General features: G+C 37.4%; 1 protein-coding gene across 3 annotated transcripts in view; it reads right to left on the bottom strand.

Annotated features, from left to right (window-relative positions):
- Positions 1-1,900: 1,900 nt before the first annotated feature.
- MKKS (McKusick-Kaufman syndrome) overlaps positions 1,901-26,338 on the bottom strand; it is a 29,117-nt gene continuing 4,679 nt past the window's right edge. For 2 of the 3 annotated variants that reach the window (XM_011948864.1, XM_011948865.1), the window contains exons 2-6: positions 17,157-17,389; positions 9,235-10,636; positions 5,349-5,524; positions 4,331-4,441; positions 1,901-2,404 (exon numbers count right to left, since the gene is read on the bottom strand). In XM_011948864.1, coding sequence (XP_011804254.1) covers positions 1,964-2,404; positions 4,331-4,441; positions 5,349-5,524; positions 9,235-10,219 — 1,713 coding nt within the window. In that variant the 5' untranslated portion in view covers positions 10,220-10,636; positions 17,157-17,389 and the 3' untranslated portion in view covers positions 1,901-1,963. Of the gene's footprint in view, positions 2,405-4,330; positions 4,442-5,348; positions 5,525-9,234; positions 10,637-17,156; positions 17,390-25,251; positions 25,334-26,338 lie in introns of all 3 variants that reach the window. The other variant, XM_011948866.1, reaches the window with a different exon arrangement.

Genomic DNA, 26,338 nt, shown 5'->3' on the forward strand with positions numbered 1-26,338 from the left:
TCATTAGAAGCTAGTCACTAGGTCCCACCTACACCCAGAGAGTGAACTGACAAGAAATGAGATTATTGGGAACCATCTTAGAGGCTGCCTACCACATACAAAATACATTCCCCCTACTCCTCAGATCCTCAAAAGTTTCACTTTTGCATTACAACATCAGCTCAAAGTTCAGAATCTCATAATTGGAATCAAGTCAGGGTGATCTCATAATTGGAATCGCCCCAGGCTTCCTCAGGGAGTAGTTCTTTAAGTACAGTTCCTGGAACACAGTTGCTTTCCATCTGTAGACCCGTGAAACTAGAGAAAACTGATCTACCTTCTACTCACAGCATAAAATTATGGATAAGGCATAACCATGACCATCACTGTAACATTCTGTCCACAAAGCTGGGAAATGAGAGACATAAAGGAGTCACGAAGTCTAGCCTATACTCATGGGGAGGAAATTATGCAAGGTCTGAAACCAGGAGGTGAGGATCACTGGGGGCCACCTTAGAGGCTGCCTACCACACTGCCCTTCTATTTGATTCTAATAATAAAATAAGTAAAACTTTTGATAAATATTTTATGAGACTTCAGGTGGGGCTAATATTTAACATATATGGATGGCATTGCTGTTTGTATTGCTAGCTTTTTCCTTTGCCTCAGAGTAAAAATTCTTTTTGATTACGAGAATATTGGAGGAAATGGTTGAACAATTCTATTTCTCTTTATCATGGCTATAGATCTGATCACTGACTATTAGGTTGGTTCATTTCCCAAAAATTTCCAAAATGTTTTCCTAAAGTTTCATATAACATTTGTTATAGCTCCATGCTTATTCATGTGGCTGCCTTCTATATTTCTGCTTCAATTTATCAATACATCTTACATTTGCATAAAATTCAAGTTCCATCCCTTGGGGAAACATAGTGTCTCTATTTTGAACATGGGAGCTTTTCTAGTTTCTTTTTCATACTATTGACTAGAGAAATAACGTCCCCTTCCTTCATGCTGCTTTCTGAAGTCCTGGTAGAATACTCCTCATTTTTCTTCCTTTTTCTATCAGTCTGTAGTTCTCAACCAACGATTTTGCTCTCCGGGGAACATTTGGCAATGTCTGGAGACGTTCTTGGTTGTCACAACAGGAGTGTGCTACTGGCATCTAGTGTGCAGAGGCCAGGGATGCTGCTAAATAAGCTGTAATGCACAGGGCAGCCTCTGCACAACAAAGAATTATGGGGTCCAGAACATCAATAATGCCAAGGTTGAGAAACCCCCGTGTAAAACAAACCAGTTCTTCCTCCCACTTTAAAAATGAAGACATTACAACGTTGCTTTAGCCTTGGTTACTATATAAATCTTTTTTTCCCCCAAAAGCAAACATTTCCCCCAAATAACAAAAATGTGGAGTTGAGATATAAACTACAAATTGCAGCAAACCAGGTTCTACTCAATTACCTAACCACTGAAGAATATAGCCTGAAATAAAGGGAATGGAGAAAAGTGAAATTTTACTCAATGTGGTTTGAATACTTCTTTCGATTGAGCAATATATGCTGAATGTTTTGTGACACTTTGAGATCTAGCTTTATACTTTAAGCATATATAATTACTACTAACTAGAAAATATCTAAAACATGTATATCCAAACTAGAGCATGGATTAGGAGTCTTTTTATTTGTTTGCTCTCAAAATGATGCCAAAATAACAACAAAAATTTAGAACAATGTACAGCAGTCACTATAGAATCCCTAAGATAACTATAATATTTTAAAATAAATAATGCTTCGTATTTTTATTTCATGGCATTTCTATTCACGAATCACCTTTTTTCCTAAATAAGTGTATCTATAATTTTATGAGTCATTTGTCCAAATATGTAGAACAGGTCTTTGGGAGAGAACAAATACACTCACAATTTTTCTTAATTGCCACCAGACTAGTTTATTTGTTTCTTTCATAATACAAACATGCTATTCTCTCAGTTTTTATCTTCAATAACATATGAAAGATCCAAAATCAAATTGGCTGTCTCTACAGCCACCTGTAGGCCACTAAGCTTTGCAGTCAAACAATCCAAGGTCAGGTTGCTGGCTGAGCCCACAGCTTCATGTGGAAGGCAGGTTTGTGGCACAAAAGGATGATGTGTGCTTCTTAAGAAAGACCAGCTGAGTTCTTCCTGGCTATTGTATAATCCACAGCCACACTGTGAAAGCAAATCTTGCCAGTTAGCAACACAGGGAGAATCTGCCTGAACTGACCAAAGGTGTCCATACTTCATGTCAGTGAGAATTTCACCTCCATCATGTTCTAAAGAGCCAACAACAGATTCTAGGGCACTGCAAAATGCTTCAGCAATTAGTTGAAGTTCTGTCTGAGTGCATTCATCATCTTTGAGAATGCTTTCGGGGTCGTTGTGCGTCTAAAGAGTAATAAAAACATTGAGAACACATACAAAGCAATTAATATAAACTGTTTCAGAAAAATAAGATACTGAATCAAAATCTTATTCCTAAAGTTACTACTTACTTTCATTTAATTTGGGGTTTGGCACAATGCTAATGGGCTTGTATGGGTCAGTCGGCCAGGCTGCAAACCCTTAACTAGGTTGGTTATAGTAAAAATGTATATACTACCAGTCATGTTACCAGAATGGGTGACTCAGGATGACCCCATCGTCAGCTTATTCTGAATGAGGCGTGGTAGTGCCTCTTTAATACATGAAGGACAAGGCATAATGCATGTATTACAGGTTTCTCTGCACACAGGAGGAAGTTCCTGAAGACTGATGTCCCAAATGATGTACTTATTTATCTCTGCAAAATGTTTGAGATTTGTTTAAAATGAGAATGCACACATTTTTACTTGGAAATCATGATGTAAATTTTCACATCAATGTTTTAAAAATGAATATTCTTCTCTTTAAATTAATGAAAAGGTAGTAAGACCTTAAACTGTCTTCTGGTTCCACTATTTAAAAAAGTTTATCCTAGAAATTCCATGATAAAAAGAAAAATTAATATTTAGCCATGCACCACATACCAACGCTTCAGTCAATGACAGACCGCATATACAACAGTGGTCCCGTAAGATTAGAAGGCCATATTTTCACTAACCTTTTCTATGTTTTGATATGTTTAGATACACAAATACCATTGTGCTACAATTACCTACAGTATTCAGTACAGTAACCTGCCGTACGGATTTGTAGCCTAGGAGCAATAGGCTAAATCACATAGCTTAGGAGTGTAGTAGGCTCTACCATGTAGGTTTGTGTAAGTACACTCTATACTGTTTGCACAACAATATTGCCTAATGATGCATTTCTCAGAATATATCCTTGTTGTTAAGCAACATGTCTGTATTAGCAAACTAGCAACTGAATGATGGTTTAAAAAATCCATATCTTAACTGCTTAAAAACAGTGACTACTTTCCAACCCAAGACACCTTCTTCCTGCAAAAAACTTTCTCTAGTTTACTCAATTCCATTTCAGAACACATTACTGTCCGTTCAGCACCAATAGATTGGCACGAATTTTGTTTTCCATAATGTATATTCTGATAAATTTTCATGAAAGTGCTTTATCTTCAAACAGACTCTAAGTTACTTGGGGAGGGAGAGGGCATGTTTACCCAATGAATCGACTGTTAATATATGGAAAACACCTATACCTTTTGTATCCATTTCAAATAAAATAGGCCAGTACTTATGACATAATCAGAACTATAATGCACTAAACTTATCTGAGAGCTGTCAGGAAATGGAGTTTCCCAGACTAATCAAAAAATTCTATTTAGTAAAATTAATAAATAACATACATAAATACCAATCTTAAAATTAGAATCTAATATGTGAACTGCTTAAATAAATGAACTGTTTTCTTGATGCTCTAGAAGATACTTAAGTATTCTGTAGAAACTTGGCCCTTTTGTTTGTGAACATCAATTATTACTGTATTGCAGCAGTTGAGATCTCTAAGAGAACTCCCAATAACAGGATGCTAGCTTCAACATGCAGTACATGTAGACAATACTCAAAGAACGTGATCATTTGCTAAAACATTATTTTTATAATAATCATTGTAATAAAGATATTACCTTATATTTACCTTGTTATTTCCCTCAAGTGTTTTGGATTATGTATTTTATTTAGACTACTGAAAAATTCAGTGTTAAAGGCTACAATTTTACCTATATAACAAACCTATACATGCACCCCTTAACCTAAAATAAAAGTTAAAACTAACAAACAAAAAGGCTACAGGATACTATGATTTTGGCTTATTATCTCATAAAACAAAAGTTGCTGAGAATTCAGGTAATCCGAAGAGGATTATCTTATGTACCTTGTGTCTGATATATGCAGCCAGATGAGTTTCAGTACAGCCACCTCCCAACAAAGCCCACGGTTCCTTGAGTGTTAACTGCAGGACATGCAGTGCCGTCTGACACGTGAGCTAAGAAAAACCCCAAATCATCAGAATCAGACATTCACATTATATACACACACAAAAAGTCATGCTCTCAAAGTATCACAGTGAATACAAAGAGTGTGATTTTAATTGCAAAAGAACAAAACTTGTGCTGTGCCAAAGTTGTCATGTGATTAAAACATTCTGAATAATAAGGTTTAGAGATTAAAGGAAGATACTTCAGTCAGAAGTTTGTTTCATGGAGCCAGATTAGTATTTTCTTTCGTATACACTTAGCTCTTCAAATTGAGACTGACAAATATATGGCCTCAAGATATCTGGGTCAACAAGGTTTGCTGGCACATTCACTAAAAAAAATTATTTCAGTCTAAATAATAAATTTATTTTGAATTGTTTTGGAAATAATACAGTTACATCCCAGCAATAATAAATAAAAAAACCACACAGACCTTTGACATTTACTAAGGATATATCCTTGAGCATACATGAATCTTTAAAACTTGTGACCAATCCCACAGATGATCATTTCCCTTGTATAAAAGTTGCATGTATTATTGCTGGCAGAAAACAGGAAACTCTGCTAAGAAGTGGATGATGGGTATTGACTGGTGAACTCATTTTCCAAGTGAATTATTCATACACATTAGCATCAAAGACTACACAATTCAAGTTAATTTCTTAGAAAAGTTCACATGTCAAGGGCCTTTTAGGTTTCTCGTCAATAGTAGAAATAATAAATGGCAACACACGCCAAAATTATTATAATGCCACAGGCATTTAAATTAGCTTACTTGTGACTCTGCATCAATCATTTTAATTTTTGCTTTCTATACTACCTAGGGAAGCTATGAAAAAAAAAATTCACAATAACTGTTGAGTGACTAATTCCTCCCTCAGCCCCTGCATATAGAATTCAAAATTCATTACCTACCTTCAGCTCATCCCAGGTAGTGTCATTTCTGCTGCAGAGAAGCAAGCTGCAGATTGTTGCTTCATTAGGGATAAGATGAAAAAAATGTTTGGAGCCAAATTTTGCAGTGCACACATCTTTCACACTTCCGTAACTATTAGGAGATATTGAGCCTAGGGATCCAATAGGCTGTGTTCCTATTTTTTAAAGATTAGAAAATACAAGATGTATAAGCAAAAGTGGAGCAAACAACCATTTAAAAGTATATTTATTCCTAGCCAACATAAAAGCCCCATAAGCATGTAATTTAAAATATGAAATACAGGATAAATAAGATGAATCTCCCTAAATTGCTAAGTTATATTCTGCTACTAAAATGATGTACAGATAAAGTAAAGCAGAAGTTATTTTGTTTTACAGATCTCTTTGAAAATCTGTTAGAAGTCATTTTGTGCTCTCTTCCCAGAAAAGGGGACATACAATTTTGCATACATTTTCAGGGAGTTCAGAAACCCTCAAAGCCCATTCAGGGATTAGAGACCCCAAATTAAGAACTTCACTAATTTGGATTAAGGGTGATGTGAGGTGAGAGGCTATTTTTTAAAGGCATTATTATTTTCAATTTAAAATAAATGCAGCTATTCAAATGCTTGTGTAGTTGCATTCCTTCGGGGCTCTACATAGTGAATATGTAAGAACTAGTTTTTTGTCTAGCAACGATTTATAAAATAGCTAACTGAATTATGCCAAAATAAAGTGACATGCTTATTTCAGTTATTATTTGATATATTAAGTATTTTGTCTTCCTACCTGCACATGTAAAATAGTAGTTTTATAAGCCACAAGTAAAAATATGGATAAAGAAGTTAGGGTGACTTGAATTTTCCAAATCTCCAAATGTAATGGAAGTTATTTAAGAAAAGAAACCTACACCAAACTCCTACAAGACACAATACTAATTTAAAGTCTAAAGCTATAATTCTGAGCCATTCACCGCTTTGAGCTAGTTTCCTTTTCTTTCAGACTCACCTATAAAAGATGGTTTCTTTCAAACTAATGGGGTTTGGTTTGAAAGTCTAAAATCTTGGCCAGGTGTAATTACATGCCTGTAATCCCAGCACTTTAGGAGGCTGAGGCGGGCATCGCCTGAGGTCAGGAGTTCGAGACCAGCCTGGACAACATGGTGAAACCCCGTCTCTACTAAAAATACAAAAATTAGCCAGGCGTGGTGGCAGGTGCTTGTAATCCCAGCTGCTTGGGAGGTTGAGGCAGGAGAATCGCTTGAACCCGGGGGACGGAGGTTGTAGTGAGCAGTGAGCCGAGATCGTGCCACTGCACTCCAGCCTGGGCAACAGAGTGAGACTCCATCTAAAAAAAAAACAAGTCTAAAATGCTATAAACACTTCCAGCTCAAAAAATTTATAGAATATAATCACTAAACAATTTCACTTATTTGAATATTGTTTACTTCTGAAGTCTTCAAAATAACGAATAACGAATACTTTAAAAAAGTGATCTAAGTAAAAAAAGCCAAAAATAGCGTAATTTCTTTCACATAGTGAGAACAACAGATTCTGCAGTGAGAAGACTGGCTCTACTGCTTGAGTCACTGGATGCTGTCACTCATGTCATTTAACTTTCTGCCTCTGTCACATGAGAGACAAGTGGGGATAATAATGCATACTTCACAAATAAATCAAATGTTAAAAATGCTCCAGGCCGGGCACGGTGGCTCACGCCTGTAATCCCAGTACTTTTGGAGGCCGAGGTGGGTAGATCACCTGAGGTCAGGAGTTCAGGACCAGCCTGACCAATATGATGAAACCCTGTCTCTACTAAAAATAGGAAAAATTAGCCGGGTGTGGTGGTGTGCACCTGTAGTCCCAGCTACTAGGGAGGCTGAGACAGAATTGCTTGAACCCAGGAGGTGGAGGTTGCAGTGAGCCAAGATTGCGCCACGCCACTCCAGCCTGGGCGACAGAGTGAGGCTCCATCTTAAAAAAACAAACAAAAAAACAACAAAAAACCCAAAAAACCTCTGTAAGCTGCAATACACTTCACATGTGGCACCCATCCACAGTATCACCCACTACACAACCTATATCATTAATAAATAGGAATTTTGTTTGAAGGCCTGAAATGAGGTAATGTTAACTTAGATACACCAGGGGAGATAGGTAAGGCCAAAAACGTACTTCATCTACCTAAAAGTTTACCTGTGCCACGTACCTGGTGCAGTTTTCCGCCTCTTCTTCTCAAAAGGTCTCTGCTCCCAAGACCCAGGACTAAAACTATGGCTGTTAATGCCATATTTAGGTATATACTGTGGGCTAGCGTGGAAACCCAGCCCCCAGTTACAAAATGGTTTCTATGGGAAAATGTTTTTTTTTTTTTGATAGAGAGTCTTGCTCTGTCACCAGGTTGGAGGGCAGTGGTGCAATCTTGGCTCACTGCAACCTCTACCTCCCGCGTTCAAGCAATTCTCCTGCCTCAGCCTCCCAAGTAGCTGGGATTACAAGTGCGGGCGGCCACGATGCCCAGCTAATTTTTCTATATTTTTAGTAGAGACAGGGTTTCACGATGTTGGCCAGGATGGTCTCAATCTCCTGACCTCGTGATCCGCCTGCCTTGGCCTCCCAAAGTGCTGGGATCACAGGCCTGACCCACCGCCCGGCCCTTTTTTTTTTTATTTTATTTTTTTAGATGTGGTCCTGCTTTGTTGCCCAGGCTGGACTTGAACTCCTCGGCTCAAGCAATCCTCCTGCCTCAACTTCCCAAGTAGCTGGGACTACGGGCATGTACCACACCTGGCTAAAGTGTCCCATATTTTAAAAGTCAATCTGGAAGACCCAGTATTTACAAGCTGGAAATTGCCAGATTCATGCAAAGCTAGTAGATATTTAAGGGTATCAGTCTGACTTACCATACCAACAATGAGTTCTAAGGCATTATTTCCATTATTAAGAAACTTGCACTTTGACAGTCATTTGAGTCTTACAAAGGTAGGACAGTAACCCAGAGATACTATATATTCAACACTGAGCATACATAAGGCCCTTTTTTGATAATTTATACTAAGACTTTTATTAATGAACTTTAACAATGGTTTAAATCTAATAACTTAAAAATTGGAAACAATGCAGACTAAATGATCATCTTTCTGAGAGATTGTCAAAGCAATTAAAGGAACACTGAAAACTAGCTCAAATTAGGAACTCTTCAGCTCGTCCTTTTTCTTTGGCTCTAACAGGTCTTATATTTGCTTTTAATTTGCTGAGTTTGTAAAATACAGTGAATTTTTTTGCCTATTGTAGTTCTGTATATTACCAACTATATTTCAGTCAATTCAACAAACACTTTAGAACACCTACTGTGGGTCTGGCCTGTAATAGGTGTTGAAAGTAAAAGATAATCTTGGTTCTCAAGGTCAGCTGGAAACAGTTTTGATATAGGTAAAACAGTGGTGCGTGTACATCCCCCTCCCATTAGAAACAAGTACTTAAGCAGAAGGACAGAAGTTTGTTGCAATTATGATAAAGTGAAGAAAAAGGGGCATTCTAGTTACAAAATTATTTTCTAAATATAACATGATTTAAGAGTTTGGTGAATTGAGGCTGAAGAATTTTGTGTAGGAAAGACCTTAGAATTATGAGGATGTTAGACTTTTCAATAACCTGTAAAATATTGGGGGGGTTAGATTATGATATGAAAATGGCTATAATCAACTGCATTTTTAGTATGTGAACAATACAGGATCTTTTTTCAGAAACCTTTGATGCCAGAAATGATACTGACATATGCTGTGTCAATTTTTCAAGATGTTAACAGTGACACAAACCAAAAATATCTCTGCTCAAAAAAGTGTGATTTATTAACTGTAAGGGGCAAAACCAAGAGTGAGTTTTACCTGTCATTTTAGTCAGGGGTTCCATCAGAGTCACTCCAATTCTGTCTATGGCAGTAACACGATGCATATTGAGAAACTGCTTCAAAGATGGATGTATAACTTTTTGGCACAGGACAAGATCTACGTGGTCACTGACTAGCTGCCTTCCTAGGTTAAGCAGCTGGTCCAGGACTGCATTTTCAAGAGAAACCCCGTAACTGACCACCACAGTTCCTTCTCCAGTGTCAGAAATGTCTCCGGATAAAGTTGTACAAAAGAGTGCCACCTTGAGGGCAGCTGATTTTTTGATAGGTAATAGCCTCATTAATTGAACTTCTGACATTTCAATGAGTATCCCAGGTAATACAGTGGAATCTATAACTCTTTGATCTTTTAAAGGTACAATTAAACTCTTTCCTAAAATGATGTGGCCTTCAGCATTTTCTGGAATTGTTAGCAAAAAGGCTCTCAGAATCAAAGCACTGACATGCTCCGTTTCCTTTCTGGTGAGCATACAGGCAGGTTTACTTGTTAATATACTGCGAACCAAACAAAGGAGGGTCTGAGTACTACTAAAGTCGACTGGGATTCGACAACCACAGGTCTCGGACTTGAGATAACTGATGCAAAGACTCAAAAGATGTTTATTTAATCTAATGACAGTGGTGGGTGTCAAGCCTAATCTCTGAACATTTTCAATCAGGTTGCAGCAAAGAATGGCTGTGAATAAGCCACAATCACTGAAGCTTGACACATGATTCTGCACGGACGTTGTCAGGATCTTTAAAATGGGATGTGTGACCAAAAGGTGACTGAGCAGGGCTGAGGACTGTGAGGTTGTGCACACGTAACCTCCAAAGCCATTGTGCAGCTGCTTCAGCCTACCTGAAGGGCCATAGCATGATGTTACGATTCTTTTCAAGACAGAAAGTGTGGTCCTGACTCTCTCAGTTGTCAGTGGTTCACTCTTACACAATGATGGCTTCTTAGCTTCCAAACGAGACATCTTACTTCAGGTGGTAACTAGTGAAGACCATTTTTATTTTGTAAACCACATTTTTCTATTTATTGTATTATCACGTTTTAACATTAAAAATTATTCTTTAGGAATTAAAGTATGAATATGCAGCATTGTGGCTATAAAATCAAACAGTTCAATGTTTATGAAGCTAATCATCATATAATGGTTTCATGACAAATTAGTAATTCCAAATATTTATTTTACTTCACTCTTCAATATTCTTTTGTTTGCTTTGAGACTGAGATTTCACAGACTGCTTTGCAGACTTCTGTAAAAAGTATGTTCCAACATGGACACCTATGAAAGATATCCCAGCTACAAGAAGCCAGTTCTTTCTAATCCAACTGGTATTTTTCATCTCTTCTTTTGACATGAAGCTCAGATTCAAAGCTGCTTCTTTATCTAAGAAATAAAAATAAAACATTTTAGAAAAATACTTCCCAAGCATTTTGTAGACTACAGTTTAATAATTTATTCTAATGTTCTGCTGGCTTTTTAGAAAAAGGAACTACTAACTGGCACAAACCTCCCGAAAATGAGAAAAGTAAACCAACTTTGACTTAAAATTCCCTTATTCTTCAATAAATCCCCTCTACAAGAAAAAGTGCCTGTACTTCAGTGATTCTGTAAGGCACAACAACATGGCTAGAAAGCTTACAGCAGTTATTTGGATATGGCATGCTTCTAGGAGAGAAATGCTACAATATAAAACACAGAATTAGGTCTCTGAGTCTTTTTTTTTTTTTTTTTGAGATGGAGTTTCGCTCTTGTTGCCCAGGCTGGAGTGCAATGGCGCAATCTCGGCTCACCACAACCTCTGCCTCCTGGGTTCAAGCAATTCTCCTGCCTCAGCCTCCCCAGTGGCAGGGATTACAGGCATGTGCCACCATGCTCAGCTAATTTTGTATTTTTAGTAGAGACAGAGTTTCTCCATGTTTGTCAGGTTGGTCTCGAACTCCCGACCTCGGGTGATCCACCTGCCTCTGCCTCCCAAAGTGCTGGGATTACAGGCATGAGCCACTGCGCCCAGCAATCTCTGAGTCTTAAAAGAGGTGCCGAATATTTTTATTCCCCGACATCAAGATTTAATATTATGTTTTTATCTATAATTGTGGTTTGCTTGGAAACTTTAGGTTTGAACAGAACTGCATTTACATCAAGTCCTGTTTGTAAATAATTATAAAAACAAGATAGCTGTTGGCATGTCTACTGCAGAAACTCACTAATGTATAGTCTATATTTAGCTGAATAAATCTGCACAATACATTGTACCAAAAAACAAACCATGTTTTAAACACCTGGCTAAAGTCAGAGCTAATTTTCTATCATTTTACTTTATCAATCAATGACTTTCAGTTTTGGAAGTCCTAGTCAACTAATCCTCCCCAAAGCACTGGTTAATGACAGTACCAAAATGCAAAAACCAAGGGATATGCTGGATAACACCAACAACAAAAATAGGATCGGAGTTGCAATTCAATTTCAAACTCTAAATATCATAAAATGTTATCATATATCAAATGGACACACAGAAACACAATTCTAGTTTCCTTAACAAGGTAGTGTCCTTGTTAAAAAAAAGTGTGCCTTGAGGCATAAATTCCTGACACATTAATAATACTGTGTGAAAAGAATAAAAATGTTAGATCACTGATCTTATCTGTTGAGGCCTGGTGTTTTAAAGGTATAATTATTAGTTAGTATTTCCAGAAATATGCTGAGTATGGTAGCGTCCAGGAGAGCATTTAGCATAAATGAAACAAATCTGTTTAGCCTAAGGTACTTCCAAAAAGTAGGCTACAGCATAGTATGGTGATCAGACCCAAACCTTGATTTGAAGCAAAGAGGTGGGCAGAACAAGGGAATGTTATGCAAAATGTTATTTTGGTTACTGCTCCCAATTTAGTTAAAGGGCTGTAACCATGGCAACTGGGCCCAAATAAAGTAAGGGCAATAATGGTCAGCTTTCTTCCTGTGGTGACAAAGCTATTGTCAACTTTTGTGTGGCATGAGGAGGGAAAGAAAAATCTGTTTATCTATGCCAGGAACAGCCAAGGTACTTAAATATTTCAATGGTTATTTCAGATTCAGCAAAATCTGAGAAATTCATTTAAATGAAACCTCATAGTGACTTCTATATGGTAATTTGCATGTTAAAACTTACACACACACCACAATAAAAACTATGATTAAGAAAATGGTTTTTCTAGTTAGAACATTTTCAGTACTTAATAGTGACACGTAACTTTTCAAAAACAGAATGCTATGTTGGCACCTCTGTCAGTCTTACAGTAGTGAGACCAGTCTACACATCTTTTGGTTAGTATTTCATTAAAATGATAAAGAAATCACTGAAAGTGTTAGCGACTCCCAAATAATTTTGAAGATGCCAAAACTTGTTGACCTGTGGTCACAGGTCTAGACTTGAACAAAAGAAGGTACAAGAGAAAAAAATCCAAACCACTGGAGCAAGTTTATAGAACATGTTTGGAAGTATCAGTTCAGCTCTATTAAAACTCTTTCTTCCTAAATAAGGAGCTCCATAATTCCAAGAGTTACCATCAGATGAATGGTCCTGACTATTCCTGGATGCACAGGCTTGGCAGATGGGTTTTTGTTGTTGTTGCAGTGATGAATAACTTAATTAAAATAACAGTAAAACTTGCATGACAGTCTTCTGAAGTAAGAGGTGCACTATAAAATATGATTTAAAGAAAATATAAACAGGTAAAAGTTTTTCCTAAAAGCAAATGGAGTTCTTTGGCAAAAAGACTGATTATAGGTATGAGGTAAGAAATACACAAGGTAACCTGGGGTCCTTTTCTGCCAAAAAGTAAGGATGTATTAAAGACTACCTGGGTCATATCACAAGGACAAAGGAAAAACAACAGGAGTCAACATGGAGAGGATCCAAAATGGGACAACTTTAGCATGAAAAAAAAAATGATGACTGCAATAGATTAAGATAACTGAAATATATGCAAACCCACATGTTCATACTAACACCAAAAACAAAAACCCTAAGCGGCTTGAGCACTCATTATTATAAAAAGCAATAAAGGGAATTACAGAGATAAAACATTTATCTTCCTTTCCTTGTATAAATGCATTTTGGGGTAACTGAATGGTTGACGATGGAAAGTTGTTCCAGCTAATAAATGGAGAAGGAATGATAGAATTTGAGCATCATCATTTGGCAACCCCTAATGAAATAGTGTATCAGACCCACAAACAGTGGTTGGTAAATTAAGCCTAGGGACCATATCCAGCCTGCTGCCTGTTTTCGTAAACGAAGTTTTATTGGAAAGCAGCCATGCTCATTAATTTGTGTACTGTGTATGAGTGCTTTTACACTACAACAGAAAGCTGAAGGGTTGTTACAGATACTACGTGATCTGCAAAGCCTAAAATATTTACTATCTGGTCTTTTATAGAAAAAAGTTTGCCAATTTCTAGGTTACAGTAATGATAACGAATAGTCGCTGATAATTTATTAAGTAAAAGATCACCTGGCCAACATGGTGAAACCCTGTCTCTACTAAACAAATACAAAAATCTAGCCAGGTGTGGTGGCAGGTGCCTGTAATCCTAGCTACTCGGGAGGTTGAGGCAGGAGAATCACTTCAACCCAGGAGGCAGAGGTTGCAGCGAGCTGACATCGCCTTACTGCATCTTTAAAAAAAAAAAAAATGAAAAAAGGGGGGAACTTTACAATGGAAAGAAACACTGCTAACCTGCCTGTTAGTCTTAGCAACACTGGCTAGACGCAGTGGCTCTTGCCTGTAATCCCATCACTTTGGGAGGCCAAGGCAGGAGGGTTGCTTGAGGCCAGAAATTTGAGACCAGCCTGGGCAACAGCAAGACCCTGGTTCTAAAAAAATTTTAGAACTTAGCCAGGTATGGTGGTGGATGCCTGTAGTCCCAGCTACTGGGATGCTAAGGTTGGAGGATGGCCTGTGCCCAAGAGTTTGAGGCTGCAGTGAGCTATGATACGCTACTATGCTGTAGCCTGGGTGACAAATCAAGGCCTGTGCCCAAGAGTTTGAGGCTGTAGTGAGCTATGATATGCTACTGCACTGTAGCCTGGGTGACAAATCAAGGCCCTTCTCTCTCTCAAAAAAAAAAAACTAACACCACCACCATCAAAAGTGGATCAGACATTATATGTGAAACAACATGATTACCTAGGATCTATTCCACAGTACCATCTATGAAGTATTCTTGTTCAAAAAATAAATTAAAAAAAACAAATGAAAGTAGTCTCTTAATATAAGTACAAGATTACAGGAAATAGGGGAGAGAAGAAAATTGTTAAAAGACAAGATGAGGAAGCAATCAGCCAAATTGAGAATGTGGGAATTTTTTTAAAGGCAGATTTAGGAGGGGAATTGAAAAGAGACATTGTCTATCAAATGTAAAATGTAGACCTTGTTCGGATCCTGATTCCAACAAACCACCTGTAACGATTTTTTAAGACAAATTCAGAAATATAAACATGGCCTTGGGTATCAAACTGTAGGTAAAGAGTCACTGTTAAGTTTTTCTGGGTGATAATGCAAATGTGTTTGTGTATGTGTGTTTATTCTTACTGTTAAAGACACGTACTAAAGGACTACATAGTCGAGCTTAAGATTTGATTTAAAATTTTCTAGCAGTTCAAAAAACAGAGGAAAAGATGGATAAAAGAAGACTGGCAAAATGACATTAACTATTAAAGCTGGTTGTGGCAAAATGCTGTTAACTATTAAAGCCAGCTGATGGATACTTGAAGGCTTAATATACCATCCCCTCTCTACTTTGTGGCACGTATGTAATTTTCCATAATGAAAATAAGAATAGAAAATAAGAGACAAATACAATGCATTTTTTGATGTACTTCAACTATTTGGAATTGGTGTTGTTAACTTACTCTAAATCTGGCTCTAACTTTTGCTTACTAAAAGCCTGTTTAAATATCTGCTTCTGCTTGCTTGACAGGAAATGTTAGCCTCTAAAACTTTTAACTATTGCTGCATTGGCATCTAAAACCTCTTACTACATTCACCTAATATTTTGGAGGAGATTCTTTTCTCAGCTCTATTTTTCCCCCAAGAGTATTTCCTTTTGCACAAGAAACTACTTAATATTCTTCCTCCAAAGTTTGGCCATACCTGGCCTGCAAACTGTTATGACATCTTTTTGTTCTTTAGTTCTTGTCATAATTACAATGTACATACATAATATAATGGTCTTACTACAGTGTGGAAGACTATATATATAAAAATCCAGCATCTAATAAATTCTGTGACTCCCTGCTCATATATATTAAAACTCTTCCTATAAATACTAATTTTATGTCCTAAAATTACTCTTTTGTTAAGCTTCTATGTTACTATGTGGCTTTTTATATTTAATAATTGTCTAATATATTAAGCCATGCTCTTCCACTTCTGCCTATGAACATTTAAAAATAAAATACTGATTTAAAATATTGTTGAAACCAGTAATTATATCATAAATCAAAATCTCAGACCAAGGCTTATAAATAAGGAAAATCTTACTGAGGTTCTTCTTCTACAAAGAGCAGAACCTTACACTCATATCTACCTTATGCCAAAACTTAGAGCATATTATTCACATCAAGGTTAAAAAGTAAATTACAATAGAAAATGCTTTACAATTATAAGGTCACAGTTCTTTATCTGAAACTCCTTGGGCTAGATGAGTTTCATAATTCAGAATTTCTTAGATTTTATAAATATAACAGTGTATATAACATTCATAATCAATATAACATAATATAGTATAACGCTATATTATGGTAAATCAAATGCAGCAAATGCCAATAAAATTTCTATAGTGAAACTCAATTTTCATATTAAGTGGAATTAAAAACAGTAACCTCCCCCATTTATCTATGAGGCATATGTTCCAAGACCACCCAGTGGATGCCTGAAACTGCATATAGCACTAAACCCTATATATACTATATTTTCATCTTATACATACATACCTATGATAAAGTTCAATTTATAAATTAGGCGCAATACTCTTGTGCTTTGGGTACATTGTGAAGTAAAGTAAGGGTTACCTGAATGTAAGCACGGAGATACCACCACAGTTGATTTACCCCAGAGTGCTACTAAGTGACTAACGAGCAGGTAGACAGACAAGGGAATGACTCACGTCCTGGGTGGATGAAGTAGAATAGCCCAGGATTTCATCATGCTACTCAGAAAGGTGCATAATTTAAAATTTATGAATTGCTTATTTCTGGAATTTTCTATTTAATATTTTCAGACTAGGGTTGACCGTAGGTAACTGAAACTGAAGAAAGCCAAACTACGGATAAAGGGAGACAACTGCGCTGCAAATTGTCTCATGTCAGTTAAGATCAAGTTTTGCTGCCAAAGGAGTTAGAATAAAATGTTTTGATTTTGAGAACTTTTTGAATTTTGGAATTATGGATAAGGGACTATAGACCTGAATTATGTAACTCCATCCTCTTTATTTCAGTGACTGTCAAATGTAACAAATTATGGTCAAGCTAAAATAGTTGATGTTAAGACATGAATACAATTAGTTTCGTATTATAAAAAAAAAAAAGAACACTAATAGAAGAAAATAATCTTGTACAAATTCGGACTTTTGCGGTATGTAATGGTAAGGAGGCAGGGGCTCCTTTGTACATGTTCATGATCCTAGTGATGCTGCCAGCAAAACTGCCCTTTCCCTTTGCATTCAATTGACTGCCGGGCAAGTGTCAAATGTCTCTGCACAACAAACTTTTCTAAAAACAACTGCAGGATAGTACAGTGGGTCATAATAAAAACAACAGGTAACTTGCCAGTTTAGGCTTTTCCTTGCCAGAGATCTAACAGACAGAGTTTCCCATTGTTGGAATGTACCATATGATGAACCAACCAGATTAAATGGAACTTACCTAAAGATCGCGAAAGCCTGCTACTTCCCTTGGATTTCGCTCTTCTGAAGATTTGAAAGTCCCAGACTATCTTCCTCAGGAATGTCGTGGTTTTTAGGTATTTGGAAAACAGGGCTGCTTTTGATTCTGTACCACCCCAAATGTATGAGCCCAATTAAAGGGACCATAACAATCAAAACTTTGTAGTCTCTCCACAAGTTCTGAAGGCTCATAGTACTTCAGTATCGGTGTACCTAAGAAAAGGTTACAGTTAGAGGAAAAAACCCCACTAAAACCCATAACCTCCCTTTAATTACATTTCTAAATCACTACAACTAGCATGCTGTACTCTAACAAATGCTGACGGTTAAAGATTTTTAATTATAATACATTGCAATGTTAATAAACAAAAAGAGACATGTCGTTGACCCAAAGGCAGCAGGCAGTCAGCCTTGGGGAACTTACAGAGCAATACTGACTTTTTATCAACAATTGTAAAGGAGCAACATTACCTGCTGAAAAAGCTATATGAATCTTTGAAAACACACATGCATGGAGCATTCTTCAAATATATTAATGTTCTCTAAGCCACAATAGAGTAAAAGCCTTTTTTAAAGTTATATTTTCAAAAAATTATAATTACAGGCTGGGTGTGGTGGCTCACGCCTGTAATCCCAGCACTTTGGGAGGCTGAGACAGGCAGATCAACTGAAGTCAGGAGTTCAAGACCAGCCTGGGAAACATAGTGAAACATCATTTCTACTAAAAGTACAACTATTAGTCGGATATGGTGATGAATGCCTGTAATCCTAGCTATTTGGGAGGCTGAGTCAGGAGACTCACTTGAACCTGGGAGGTGGAGGTTGCAGTAAGCCAAGATCGTGCCACTGCACTGGGCAAACAGAAGGAGACTCCATCACAAAAAAAAAAAAAAAAAAAAAATTACAATCACATTTAGTCGCAATTTTAACAGAAGAATTAAATGGTAATCCACAAATATGCAATAAGAATTTAGGTTCTGGCCAGGTGCGGTGGCTCACGCCTGTAATCCCAGCACTCTGGGAGGCCGAGGCGGGCAGACCATGAGGTCAGGAGATCGAGACCATCCTGGCTAACACTGTGAAACTCTCTGTCTCTACTAAAAATACAAAAAAATTAGGCAGGAGTGGTGGTGGGGGCCTGTAGTCCCAGCTACTTGGGAAAAAAAAAGAATTTAGGTTCTATATTCTGACAGGATGCAGCGACAGTGTTTCAACTGAGATTACAACAGCTGAGCATGGATTCCAATTGCAGTAAAAGACTTCTGGCTTGGATGCTATGAATTAGAATGAATTTAATGCCATTTCCACATTTGTGTGCAAAACTACTGCATTTTAGAGTGTGCCCTGAATCACTAGAAACCCTACTTTAGAGGGTTATTATCAACCTAGTTTAGATAAAGAAACTGGGACTAGACAGTTGTCTAGAGTTACAAAGCTAGTTAGCTTTTAAAATAGATTTTAAAAAAAAATTTTGGAAAGGATAGAAGTGGGGCCCAGAAAGGCGCTATGTTTGATGATCTGTTGGGTTTGGGAACTTGAGTCTGGACAACCTCTAAAGACTCCTTATACTCTTCCTTATACTCTTAATAAGGCCTACTCCACCATCTATGAGACATGCTATGAACCTGGCTCAATTGCGTCTCTGAGTTTTAGTACCATGAAATCTCGTAAATTACTTTATTTTTGTCTAAATGCCATTAGAAAAAGGTCTGAAAAGAATTTCTACTTACTCCCCCTTTTAAGACTAAAATACAATAGTACTGAGTTAAATAGACTGAACCGTCTCTGTGTTCTGTGTATACATATTAAAAATAATAAATAATAAAAGATGTTATCTTATAGCTATGAACATGTTATTCTTAGCATTATAAATCATTTCTCCCAAAGGTCTAAATTCATATTTTATAAGAACTTTGTTGCAAAATTACTAGAGAAAACATGACCTACTTTGTAAATGAAAGTATTTTATGGCCTTTTCCTTTTCTAACGTACTGGGGCATGCTATATACTCTTTGTAACCTTTAGAGAATGCACCTTTTATTGACATGCTTATGTTCCATTTTTAGAGGAAATCAATTACAAATAACTGTATCATAATTAAATTTCATTGTGAAGTCCAAAGGCAAAAGCCTTTGGGGATTTAAGGGCACAATAAAATAACTGGGGAGGAACTAGGTGATTTAGAGTAATGAGGGAAGAATTCTAGTAAGGGCTACTTTTTATAGGAGGGACAGAGGCTGCACCAAAGTCAACTGGCCTGTGTTGACTGACATATGGCATTTTTGTCTGCAAAACACCTTAAACTAAAGGTCTAGAAGATACTGCTATTCATATCCAGTCTCAATATGTAAGGTGACTTTGGCACCTCTGTTACTCTCAACATGAGGTTATCAAGTCACATTACTTTTAACAGCCATCTCTGTCATTCCCCATTTACTTCTCCATGATTATCAACATGTCACCCTTTTCCTGAACTATAAACTCAAGAAAAAAAACCCTAGCTTATATAAAAAGAGATTAGGGCCAGGTGCAGTGGGCTCACAAGTGTAATCCTAGCACTTTGGGAGCCTGAGGTGGGTGGATCACTTGAGCCTAGGTAGCGTGGCAAAACCTGTTTCTATAAAAAATACAAAAATTAGCCGGGCATGTTGGCGCATGCCTGTAGTTCCAGCTGTGTGGGGGGACTGAGGTAGGAGGATCACTTGGACCTTGGGAGGTTGAGGCTGCAGTGAGCTGAGATAACGCCATTGCACTCCAGCATAGGTGACGAAATGAGACTGTTTCAAAAAAACAAACAAACAGCAAGAGACTGAATAGGATAAAAGGATGTAATAATAAAATGGAGATTTGTAACTCAAGAGCTAAAATTAGAAACAAATTAAATGACAATCTGTAACATCAATGTTTGGGAAAGTGTTGTAATATTCTCTCCGGCACAGTGGTTAACACCAAGTAATGACACAGTTATGAACCCTCCTTGAGAAGAGTGAAAATTATATAGGGTTAGCTCCCTATAATACTTAGTGAACCTTTGGGTCATCTCCCAGTTAAAGATAAAAGAAATGCACAATTATATGTTTACTGTGCTTAACAGTCTATTAATCTTCCCATTAGGATAACTTAAGAATCGACGAATCTTTTTCTAGATTTAGGTTTAGTTAAACCTGGAAATTAGTATCTATTTTAACTGAAAACTCTTTATTTGCTAAACATCACTGAGACTCAGCATAGTACTTCCTGGTTAGTAAATCACATAGACTGATTTAATGATTAATTGCCTTAATGTTTACTGAACATCTACATGTCCCCATTTCCTCAAATTCTCCATATCTCATATATTGATTTGGCTAATGGGGGTGAGAGAGAGCAAGTAACTATTTTCTGACAGATAATTCTGTCGTCCTTTGAAAGGCTTGGGAAATGATTAGGATCAGTATGAAAGGGCTTTTTACTTTACAAACTATTTTTAGAGTTTTCATGTAATTCACATAAAAACAGTAAGTATCACACTGTACATACAATAGTCCATTTTCACTAAGCAAGATGGAATTTAGCACTTTAAAATGACACTGGCATATAGTGAGACCTCATCTCTATTTTAAAAGAAAAAAAATATTAAATAAAAAGAACAAAAAGGCCAGGCACAGTGGCTCACACCTGTTACCCCAGCACTCTAGGAGGCTGAGGCAGGGGGACTGCTTGAGCCCATGAGTTCGAGACTGCCTGGGCAATATAGTGAGACTTCATCTCTATTTTAAAAGAAAAAACATATATTTAAAAAAAGTGACATTGGCATAAAACTTTCAACTACTTCATTTCTTTCACTTAATAGTGAAAAATTTCCAGTACACTGCATGTATTCTACTACCTGCATAACCTCTTGTCAGGGCAAGACACATTAGACCTTACTAGACATTACTAGCAAAGTTCATCGCTAGTTTTACAAAAAAAAATATAGTTTTCAAATTTTATATTTGATATGGTAGTTAGCGAGGTAATGTGTTATTTATTTTGTTTATAAACTTTTGCAGAGCTTTTACTTACAATCAACCATATTTTGGGGATACAATTTTAATTTAGCACTTTTTTTCGTCTTAGTTCCTCTGTGTTTTTTTACAAAATGAAAATTAGGGCTGGGCATGGTGGCTCATGCCTGTAATCCCAGCACTTTGGGAGGCAGAGGCAGGTGGATCACCTGAGGTCAGGAGTTCAAGACCAGCCTGGCCAACATGGTGACACACTGTCTCTACTAAACATACAAACAATGAGGCTGGTGTGGTGGCGGGCGCCTGTAATCCCAGCTACTCCGGAGGCTGAGGCAGGAGAATCGCTTGAACCTGGGAAGCAGAGGTTGCAGTGAGCTGAGATCGCGCCATTGCACTCCAGCCTGGGCAACAACAGCTAAACTCCTTCTCAAAAAAAAATAGCATTCCTGTCCTTTTCTAATAAATATAGTATAACCTTACTTTTTAAAGTTAGCAGTATAGAAACAAGGAAAAGAGAGCTAAAATCTTTTGAGTGTAACAAAAATGTGATCATGATACACAAGCTGTTTCGGAATATCTCTTCCAAAGAATATAACATTATCATTTTTAAGAGCTATACAGCATTTGATTGTAAAGCAGATATCCTAATTTGACCAATCTGTGATTGAAAGAAATTTGAGATTTTTCAATGCTTTACTGCAAAATATGCTATGGCAATATTTATGTAAATACTCCAGAGTCCATGCTCAAAGCCTCTATGTGCTGCTTTTCAGAATTAACACATTTCTTAAAAATTAACTCATTTTTTTAAATGAACTTGACAACAAAGTTTGTAAAACCTTGAGTTTTAGAAAGGTTCATAATACTGAGAAGCAGGCAGACCAGGAGATCCAATTTGTGAAACAAACTTAAGCTATTTACAGTTTGCCTTGAGATGGTCCTTCCCTCAAAACACTTGGCAAGTCATTCCAAGTGGCATGGAACTATCTTGTGGATACCAGAGATTCTGAGTCTAAAACAAAGATTTCTCAAGAATAAGCTCAAAATGATCAGATTTGATGAGCAGTAACTGGTTAATCCCTAAAACAGTTACTGTTTGATGTTCATTTATTGAACTTTTCAAGTTTGGAGCAAAGCAACAAGAGAAATGACACATCTTTTTTCCCTTCCTTACCCTCTAATGTACTTGCCACTGCCCTTTCTTATCTTTCTTTCCTGAATCTTCTTTAAACATATTTCTAAAAAAAGACTCCTTTAGAAGGATAGAGAAATCAAGACATGAAATGAGATTAGTAAATTTTAGATCAAGTAAAATAGAGAGTTGATATTTATAGTTTCATTCACTAAAATGTCTTTTGTTAAGTTTAGAAAAAATTTAGAGGCAACCTTAATGTGGATTATACTTTTTCATATTCTTCTCTCAAAAATATGATTTTAATTATTTAAAAGTTTCATATTTTTCATTTTGTTTTGCTTTCATAGCAAGTTTATGAGCACATTTCATAAATGAAGAAACACTAAATGTTTGATTTTAAGATTACTGTCAGTTAACTGTGGCAGTCAATTTAGATTGTGAAGTCTTGGCTAGCATTCTACTAAGCAATTTTTCAAGTCAAGAATTCATGCCCCAGCTTGGGCAGTACTGTCCATCAGAATTTCCAGTGTGTGATCATGGATGAGGGGAACATTTGGAGGGCGTGACGCACACTCTTGAAGATCACTGAGGTCAACTAGCTTGGGGCATCGTGCCTGGCATGTTCGTTTTTTGAGACAGAGTCTCACTCTGTTGCCCAAGCTGGAGTGTAGTGGTATGATCTTGGCTCACCTCCACATGCCAGATTTAAGGGATTCTCGTACCTCAGCCTCCCATGTAGCTGAGATTACAGGAGCACAACACCATGACTGAATAATTTTTGTATTTTTAGTAGAGACAGGGTTTTACCATGTTGCCCAGGCTGGTCTCAACTCCTGGTCTCAAGTGATCCGCCTGCCTCAGTCTCCCAAAATGCTGGGATTACAGGCATGAGCCATGCGCACCCCCTGGCATGTCCTTGGCTGATTTTCATGTCAGGTATATATAAAAGGTTAACAGCTGTCATTTCACATGTCTGAAGTTAGAGGGCATCTTACAGTTCTGGAGGTAAGAAAAAGAAAAAAAATTAGAGGGCAAAAGAGTCTATACCCTCCGAAAACACATCCATGACCTACTAACGGTTGAGATTAGCTGGGCTAGTTAAGTTTTCTTTAATTTAGTTCTCAGTATAGAATGACAGCAAGAGATTAATGAACAGAAGAGAGAGAAGCTTGCTATACTTCTACCTCATTACAAATACTGTAATCTTTTAGAGTAGCTTAAAGGCCAAGTAAACACTGACACACAAACACACACACACACACATGCACACACACTATACATAGTAAAGTTAAGGGCAAAAAGGCAAGCAAGCTTCCTAGAACTTCCCAAACAGCTGGATCTAGCTATCAGATTATTCTATCTAGCACAGTATTGGTTAAAGCCCTCAAGTTTTTGTATTGCTTCCTGCAAAATGAGGCCTAAAACAACCTGGATGCTGGGAATGTTACATCAAAGGTTCTCATTTTGCCTATCGGGCTTGCTGGGCGCCATCTGCTGGTCTTCTGGACACAGTGTAAAATGTATTCTTTTTGGTCTTAATTGCTGTTCTGATTCAAGTATTTGAAAAAGTTGTAATTTTTAAAAACTTCCACTGAATGTAACTGAATCATGAGGAGAACATTAGATAGAATATTAAAAACCAATTAACCCAGCTCTTGTATTATGAAACTTTATGAAGTTTACTGGAATTGTACTATGCCTTTTCTTTTACAATGACAATGTTGGCTTTAGGTATTTGTGAGTTCTTCATTTCTGAATTCTCATCACCAACATTAAAAAGCTATTTTTATCCTCAATTTTTAATACAGCAGTTTGAATTGTGGCATTTTTTGGGTGTACACAATAGAAAAGACTGCACATGGTCTTCAACTGTGCCTATGCAATGAACTGACATGGTAAACAGAACAATCGTTTTCCTTTTTCTTTTCCAACTATATCACCGAAAATAATACTCATTTTGCTGGACTTCTCCAGTCTTGTAAAAACACGCACCCCAAAAACAATACTGTCAATTCTTAATGAACCCATGGATCATAACTGAGTTCCAAAGTTTCCATTTCGCAAATCCTACCACCTTCCCCACCAAACCATTCAAGGTCAGCTTGACCTATATCCAAGAGCCAGGCTGCTGACAGCACAGCCAGAATTGGGAGTGAATATGTAGTCAGAAGGCCGAAACAGGTCTGTGTAAGTATCTTATGTCTTTTGCTATTCCCCCCTGTCCATTGCTGTGAATTTAGTGTATTTGTAAATAAAAAATATACTGAAAGCATCGTAAGTCTCATATGGGGGTTTCACTAATTGTAGGCAGTCTCAAATACTAAGCAAGTGATTAACAACTAATGAGAAGTGAAAACTAGCTTACCAGCAAGCTGTAGTTTATCAGAATGGTTGTAGTAGTTTATAGAGTTGTCTGAGAATCCTATCCCCTTTCCCTGTTTTTACACCCTGGCTGCCATTTGATGCTGGTGATTGACTGGTGGAGGAGAGGGGAGTAGGTATCATGCAGATAGCCAGATTGTTCCAGATCAAATACCTAGATGATCAGGCCCTTAGTGCTACAACAAACACTTTATGTGTTCCTGGTATGTTCTGAATCCCTAAAGAGCCCATTTCTACCCTTCATCATTTTCAAGATTTTAATTGTATGCTCCACCTTCATTTCTGCAGACAATCTATTGGCCAGAGGACATTATGGCTATTTAGGTATGAACACCTCTAACTTGCTGTCCCCATATATAAAAACCTATGCACCTTAGCTCTCAACTAAATCTCCTTCCAGCTGGGCACGGTGGCTCATGTCTCTAATTCTAGCACTTGGGGAAGCTGAGGAAGGTGGGTCACTTGAGGTCAGGATTTTGAGACCACTTTGGCCAAGATGGTGAAACCCCATTTTTACTAAAAATATGAAAAATTAGCTGGATGTGGTGGCGTGCACCTGTAATCCCAGTTACTTGGGAGGCTGAGACAGGAGAATCGCATGAACCCAGGAGGCAGAGGTTACAGTGAGTTAAGATCGCGCCATTACACTCCAGCCTAGGTGACAGAGCAAGACTCTGTCTCAATAAACAAATAAAAAAATAAATCTCCTTGCCTACTGTCAGAAGAACTGGTATTCCTATTACCTATCTTCCAGTCCCACTTTCTACTGTGTCTTCAGGGTTCTAACTTCATTATCCCCTTTTGTCTACCTCCAACCTTCCACTCTTAAGGGCCTTTCTCCTTTGTGTAACTATGACTATTTTTCTCCACTGAAAAGAGTCAAAACAAATTCCCTAAGGCAACTGCCCTTTACCAGTTTTCCTTCTCAGTACTACACAATCTCTTTCCTTTCAAATAATGCATCTTTTCCTAGAGTCACTTCCCATTCCATCTTCAAACCCAAGCAATCTGCTTTTGTTTCATTCTCCATGGAAACTGTTCTGTCTATAAAGATCACCAATCCTTCCCCTTACATAATCTCTCTGTAGCCTTTTGATGTGTTGTTGAGACTCCTAAGTACTCAGGACTCTATACTGCTCCTTCTTAGTCTTCTTTAATAGCCTGCTGGTTTCCATCCACCTATTCATCCTTATCAAAGATCTGTCTTTGGTAGTCTTTGTTTCCTGGGTGGTCTCATTCAATCCCCAAACTTCTATGATCATGCATCCACTCTGGCTCTCACACGTTCCTCTCCAGCTTGGACCCACATAATAAACTGGTACTGTTCACCTTTGAACTAACCGTCCCCACAAATAGTCTCAATTCATCTCATATAAAACAAGTCCTCTTTCCCTCCCAAACCGCTGTTCCACCTGGATTTCCTGTTTCGTTAACAAAAAGCATTATCTACTAAGCCATTCAATTCAGAAATCTGGATATAGTGGACTCTGCCCTTTTCCTCATGCTCCTCCTCAACTCACTCAGCACATCCTGCCATTTGATATGAGTGTTTCTTTACATAATCTCTCCGCCCTAGAGTCACAGTCCAGACCCTTGTGCCCTCTCACATGCCCTCTTTGCTTGGATTCCAATGGTTCGCAAAGTGTGGTCCTCTCAACA

The sequence above is a fragment of the Colobus angolensis genome, unplaced genomic scaffold (assembly GCF_000951035.1).
Source record: "Colobus angolensis palliatus isolate OR3802 unplaced genomic scaffold, Cang.pa_1.0 Scaffold285, whole genome shotgun sequence".
Taxonomy (NCBI): Eukaryota; Metazoa; Chordata; class Mammalia; order Primates; family Cercopithecidae; genus Colobus; species Colobus angolensis.